At 33.4% G+C, this 6,966-nt stretch overlaps 1 protein-coding gene across 1 annotated transcript; it reads left to right on the top strand.

The window, feature by feature from the left end:
- Nucleotides 1–4,191: 4,191 nt before the first annotated feature.
- Nucleotides 4,192–6,966, top strand: LOC143895213 (uncharacterized). The gene is made up of 4 exons (XM_077402187.1): nucleotides 4,192–4,334; nucleotides 4,509–4,611; nucleotides 4,880–5,704; nucleotides 5,788–6,966. Exons 1-3 carry the CDS (start codon nucleotides 4,286–4,288, stop codon nucleotides 5,034–5,036), a joined length of 309 nt encoding a protein of 102 aa, XP_077258313.1. The 5' UTR covers nucleotides 4,192–4,285; the 3' UTR covers nucleotides 5,037–5,704; nucleotides 5,788–6,966.

Here is a 6,966-nt window from a genome sequence, read left to right as displayed (position 1 = left end):
TTCGACACGAGCGATTACGCGGAGAATAACGCGCACGGTATGCCGCGCGTCAACAAGAAAGTGCCCGGTTTGATGAAGGACGAGAACAACGGCGCGATCATGATGGAGTTCGTGGGCCTCAGAGCGAAGATGTACGCTTACAAGGTACTCGGATGCGACGACACCAAGAGAATAAAGGGCGTCAAGAGAAACGTAGTCGCTAAGAGGATCACGTTCGAGGATTACGTGGCGTGCCTGCGAAACGCGCGCGAGCTGAAAACGCACCAGTCGTGTATACGCTCGTGCCTGCACGACGTTTTCACCGTGTCGGAGCAGAAACTTGCTCTCAGTCCGCACGACGACAAGCGATGCGTGAGGTTGAACAGCGTGGAGACGCTTCCCTGGGGACATTACGGAATACCGTTGTAAAAAAAAATAAAACAATATCATACGTTTTCTAAAAAATTGTATTATCGTAAGATCAATACGTAGAAAAAATACTGATGAATATGTATACTTTTTTCGACGTTTCTGATACATCGAGTCAATCGGAAACGGACGAAGTCAGTGAAGTTACAATTGCATCTCAACCGGCAAGTGGATCTATGAAGATGGAAAGCCGAATATAGATTAGTTGTTAGTGTAATTTTTATATCTGATTTATGATCGGTTTATAAGTTAGATTTACTGCCTGAGTGAATGTCAGTAATCACGTCATTCTTCATTCTGTAACTTATGTTGCATATTGTAGATATTTCACAATTGTTTTTTTTTTCATATTACTCGTATAACATATTTGTATTTTTTCGTATTACTCGTTTTTTTTCTACGTGAAAAAAAAAACAACGAACGATGTCGTTCCTCTTCACACGCGCCTATTCCACAATTTCCACAGTGTACATTACGAGCTACCGAGTGCGCAAAAATGGTCGGTCGCGAGAACGCGATAAACATTGCGTACCGCCGAGTGCGTAAAAATGGTCGGTCGCGGTACCTCTTAATTGAACAAACAGAGAAACGGCGAACGATTGACGAGAGAGCGAGATGGGGAAGGAGCGATAACGCGGAGACGCTTCAGCGCGAATGACCCGACGAGCCGCTGCGGCGCGAGTGAGCGATAACGCGAGGTGCGGTTACGAGCGATAACGCGAGTTGTTCTAATGATGTTTTTTTTCTTTTTTTCTATTTTTTCTTACGTATTGTATAAATATAAATAACACTTTTATAAATAATGAAAATTTTTTTATGCAGCATACGGATATTATAACATAAATTTATACGACTACATGCAACATAAATTATTTTACTGTAAACACCCATTTTTTATAATTACTAGACACTACAGACGCGCGCGCTATTTAGCTTTAACGTTATGCTATTACTATTACACTATAGACGCGCGCGCTATTTAGCTTTAACGTTATGCTATTACTATTACACTATTACACAATTAACCCACCTTGATACACACACACAACTGACAAAATATACAATGACAGCTGCAAATGAAGTAAGCGCAGCAAGAGAACCAATCGGCATCGCGGAAAAGTGACAACAATACCTACGACATGCCCTTTTTAGAAGAGAAGTCACTATATAATTACCTATCTCCGATCCGCTGATATTTCGCGTGGCACTTCGAGCCTTGCGTGACGCGACCAAAATTCAGAATTAAACGATTTTATATTTATAATAATGATGAGAGATTGCATTAATAATAATATTAACCTCGCGACACGACAGGAGCTGTTACATCATGACACACACGACGCACTACACGCACGAAACTCGCCACACTCCGCGATGACAGTCCCTCACGGGATGAAGCAAGCTCGCGGCGCGGCAATCAATCGAGATAGCCAATCGGCATCGCGGAAAAGAGACTTCAATTTTACGATACAAACGAAATTCACTCAGGTAACACGCCTTTTTTGCTTCCTCATAGAGGAAGCTTTGTGATGGTGAAAAAATTTTTTTTCGAGATTTTGATGGAAATAGGTTTAGAATGTTCTAAAATGTCGAAAAATCGTATTAGTAAAAATGTCCGGAAGTATGTATGTATGTGTGTGTGTGTGTGTGTGTGTACGGATTTTTTGTACACGCATCTACTTCTACAATTTTTTAGATACCGGGTTGAAATTTGGCACACAAATAGAGTATCATAGAAAGTATGTCCTCCTCAAATTTTATTAAAATCCATAAAACGGTATAGATTTTATGCAGATTTTCATTTTTTTGAAAAATGTGTTTTACGCTGCATCTTTCTCAATATTTGAGATAGCGATCTATTTTTAACTCTATTATATTTTTGAGTTTTTTCTACCCCTATTTCATATATAATTCATTAAAATTTGATTGATTAGATCTCGTGTTACACACATTTGAAATTTCGGAGAATTATACATACAGTTTCTAATTTATATAATAATTGAAATCGAGTTAAAATGTTCATATTTGATAGCTTCGGTTTTATCTCGAAAAATCGTATTAGTAAAAAATGTCCGGAAGTATGTATGTATGTGTGTGTGTGTGTGTGTGTGTGTGTACGGATTTTTTGTACACGCATCTACTTCTACAATTTTTTAGATACCGGGTTGAAATTTTGCACACAAATAGAGTATCATAGAAAGTATGTCCTCCTCAAATTTTTTAAAATCCATAAAACGGTATAGATTTTATGCAGATTTTCATTTTTTTGAAAAATGTGTTTTACGCTGCAGCTTTCTCAATATTTGAGATAGCGATCTATTTTAACTCTATTATATTTTTGAGTTTTTTCTACCCCTATTTCATATATAATTCATTAAAATTTGATTGATTAGATCTCGTGTTACACACATTTGAAATTTCGGAGAATTTGTACATATATAGAAGTTTTAAAAAAACAGGATCTGATCAACCAAATCTGAATCAATTATATATAAAATAGAGAGGTAGAAAAGACTGAAGAAAATAATAGAATTAGAAAAGTTGTCAATATTTTATATATAAAATATAACAAAATTAAGATAAATTTTCTAACATTATTCTTTAACAAGCGGTTAAGACCTCACGTATAGTCTCTAAGGGTTAAAGTTGATTTGCTTATCACAATCTTTAATCTCTATTTAATTAAAAAAAAATACTTTAAAAAAAAAATTATAAAAATTATTTAAAAAAAAATTATATAAAATATAAACGTTTATTATTTTAAATCACATTTAACGCTTTTATTATTTTCAAAGATTACATTTTAAATATAACATTAAATTAAAATTGAAATACAATATTAAATAATATAATAACAAAAACAAATAATAAATTTCAATTCTGAAAAATGTAAACAGGGCCTGTAGTAACGGGTCCTGAACGCCCCCTATTAAATCTTCTCAATCCTCCTATCCATCTTCCTCTATATCCTCTTCCTCGCCATTCTCCTTCTCTCCAGTTTCCTCTTCTCCATCCGCCTCTTCTCCATTCACCTTCTCTCCATCCTCCTCTTCCTTTCCATTCTGTACCTCTCCAACTCCCTCTGCCTCTCAATAAGCGTGCTCTTGATAAGTAATATCTATTCCAAAAATATAAAGAGTAAAATAATGAAAAGAGGGAAGAAGAAGATTTGAAATTCAAGGAAAAATGAAAAAAAGGAAACGGTTATGGACAGGGATTATAATTGAATTTATAACCTTTTGTAGTTATACGTTATAAATTAATGTTACATACCTCCTATTCCTTTCCTTTAGATTTTTTCCTCCTCTTCTTTTTCTTTGATTATTATTTTCCTTATCGTCTTCTTCTTCTTCTAAAATTAATTCTTTTTCAATTTCTCTCTTTCCATTCTCTTCTTCTTCTCTTCTCTGCTTTGGTTCGGTTTCTCTTTTCCGTTCTCGTTCCATTTCTCTTTCTTTTTCTTGCTCTTTCCGATTTTTTTCAAGTCTCCTAAGTATTAGAGAATTGACATAATGTTCTAAGATTGTTTCTTTAATAGTGACAATCTAAAAATAAAGGAAAAGAGTACAAACCTTTCTTTATTTATTTCCTTGTTTATTTCTTTTTCCCTCGTCTTTTTTGGTTCTTCTTTCTTCTTCTTCTTATTTATTTTCTGCAATTCCATTATATTCTCCTCTTTATCGTTTTGAATCGACATATTTGTTCTACGAATTTGATCTGTGAAACAAGCATCTATTGATTGTCAATTTAAAAAAAAGACTAAATAAGTTGCTTGTTTCACAGATTATATTTGCTTTTCAAATACGGGTACTTATAAAAAAACGTAATATATATATTTTGATATACATATATATATATTTCTCACGATACCTAACAAATGGATGACATGGCTGATCTCATGAATGTAAGGGAGGAATATAGAAAAAGTAAGTGAAAATTAATTACTTAGAATTTTGTAACCTTCTTGCGTGAGCGCGTGTTGGTTTCCTTATATTTTCTACGCGCGAGTTGAGTCCCGGTTTATCGATGAGTTATTCCTTTAATGTCTAAAAATTTTTATGTATGTATAATTTAATAAAGTAATTTTATTTTTAAAATAGTAATGGAAGACGGAATGGACGAATTACTTTTAAATGCGTTACTAGTTTACGAGAGAGAGCAAGCCGAGAATGCCCGAAACGCTGATCAAAATGTTGAAAAAAGGTAGAAAAAGCAAACAGGGTAAAAATCATTTTCCCAGATAGCATGTATGTTGCATAAGATATCTTAAAGATATGTTAAAGATATCTTAAGATATCTTCTTTATCTTAAAAATATCTTTATGACGTCTTATGCAACATGCATGCTATCTGGGTTATTTAAGTAGATTTATATCCCTGAAGAAAAACTTTAATTTTTAGAAAATAATCTGATTTAGATATAACATTGTTTTATTAGAGATTGAAATAACAACAAATATATTTCTGTGTAGAGAGAATGTCGAAGAAATTGAAGAAAAAGAGGCAATAAAGCGAAAGCATAAGAAAACTAAAGAGATGGATCAAGAAAATGAAGAAGAAGAGGCAAGAGAGCGAAAGCATAAGAAAACTAAAGAGATGGATCAAGAAAATCAAGAAGAAGACAATTAAATATTATAAATCTAGTGATTTTCTCGAATCTTACCGTTTTTCAACATTCTCTCTACACAGATCTCTAATAAAACAATGTTATATCAGGCAGCGTTTCGGGCATTCTCGGCTTGCTCTCTCTCGTAAACTAGTACCGCATTTACCAGTAATTCGTCTATACCGTCTTCCATTACTATTTTAGAAAAAAATTTACTTTATTAAATTATACATACATATAAATTTTTAGACATTAAAGAAATAACTCATCGATAACTCGGTATTCAAGTCGCGCGTAGAAAATATAAGGAAATTCTAAGTAATTAATTTTCACTTACTTTTTCTATATTCCTCCCCTACGTTCATGCGATCAGCCATGTCGTCCATTTGTTAGGTATCGTGAGAAATATATATATATGTATATCAAAATATATATATTACGTTTTTTTATAAGTACCCGTATTCGAAAAGCAAATATAATCTGTGAAACAAGCAACTTATTTAGTCTTTTTTTTAAATTGACAATCAATAGATGCTTGTTTCACAGATCAAATTCGTATAACAAATATGTCGATTCAAAACGATAAAAAGGAGAATATAATGGAATTGCAGAAAATAAATAAGAAGAAGAAAAAAGAAGAACCAAAAAAGACGAGGGAAAAAGAAATAAACAAGGAAATAAATAAGGAAAGGTTTGTACTCTTTTCCTTTATTTTTAGATTGTCACTATTAAAGAAACAATCTTAGAACATTATGTCAATTCTCAAATACTTAGGAGACTGGAAAAAAATCAGAAAGAGCAAGAAAAAGAAAGAGAAATGGAACGAGAACGGAAAAGAGAAACCGACCCAAAGCAGAGAAGAGAAGAAGAAGAGAATGGAGAGAAAGAAATTGAAAAAGAATTAATTTTAGAAGAAGAAGAAGACGATACGAGGTATGTAAGATAAAGTGTGCAAGTAGAAACTTGCACATTGCTTCCTCATAGTTATTAAGTGTGCAAGTTGAAACTTGCACATTGCTTCCTCATAGTTATTAAGTGTGCAAGTTGAAACTTGGACATTGCTTCCTTAGAGTTATTAAGTGTGCAAGTTGAAACTTGGACATTGCTTCCTTAGAGTTATTAAGTGTGCAAGTTGAAACTTGGACATTGCTTCCTTAGAGTTATTAAGTGTGCAAGTTGAAACTTGGACATTGCTTCCTTAGAGTTATTAAGTGTGCAAGTTGAAACTTGGACATTGCTTCCTTAGAGTTATTAAGTGTGCAAGTTGAAACTTGGACATTGCTTCCTTAGAGTTATTAAGTGTGCAAGTTGAAACTTGCACATTGCTTTCTTAGAGTTCTTAAGTGTGCGAGTAGAAATCTGCATATTGGTTCAGTTTTTAAGTGGGCAAGTATATTTTTATTTTTTTATTTTAGTGAATGTACATAATTATGTATACAGGCTCCTAAAGAGTTAGGTGTGCGAGTAGAAACCTGCACATTGCTTGATTAGAGTTTTTAAGTGTTTAAGTAGAAACCTTCGCACACAAAGCTTCCTCTATGATGAAGCATTAATTTTTTTCAATGTATAATTTTCAGTATTTATTTGTTTTGGCTTCCTCATAGAGGAAGCTTTGTGTGCGAAGGTTTCTACTTAAACACTTAAAAACTCTAATCAAGCAATGTGCAGGTTTCTACTCGCACACCTAACTCTTTAGGAGCCTGTATACATAATTATGTACATTCACTAAAATAAAAAAATAAAAATATACTTGCCCACTTAAAAACTGAACCAATATGCAGATTTCTACTCGCACACTTAAGAACTCTAAGAAAGCAATGTGCAAGTTTCAACTTGCACACTTAATAACTCTAAGGAAGCAATGTCCAAGTTTCAACTTGCACACTTAATAACTCTAAGGAAGCAATGTCCAAGTTTCAACTTGCACACTTAATAACTCTAAGGAAGCAATGT

This window comes from Temnothorax americanus, unplaced genomic scaffold (assembly GCF_048541705.1).
Source record: "Temnothorax americanus isolate GAGA-0224 unplaced genomic scaffold, ASM4854170v1 Scaffold15, whole genome shotgun sequence".
Lineage (NCBI taxonomy): Eukaryota > Metazoa > Arthropoda > Insecta > Hymenoptera > Formicidae > Temnothorax > Temnothorax americanus.
Note: the sequence above shows the minus strand (reverse complement) of the source record. Positions and strands in the feature narration are given on the sequence as shown.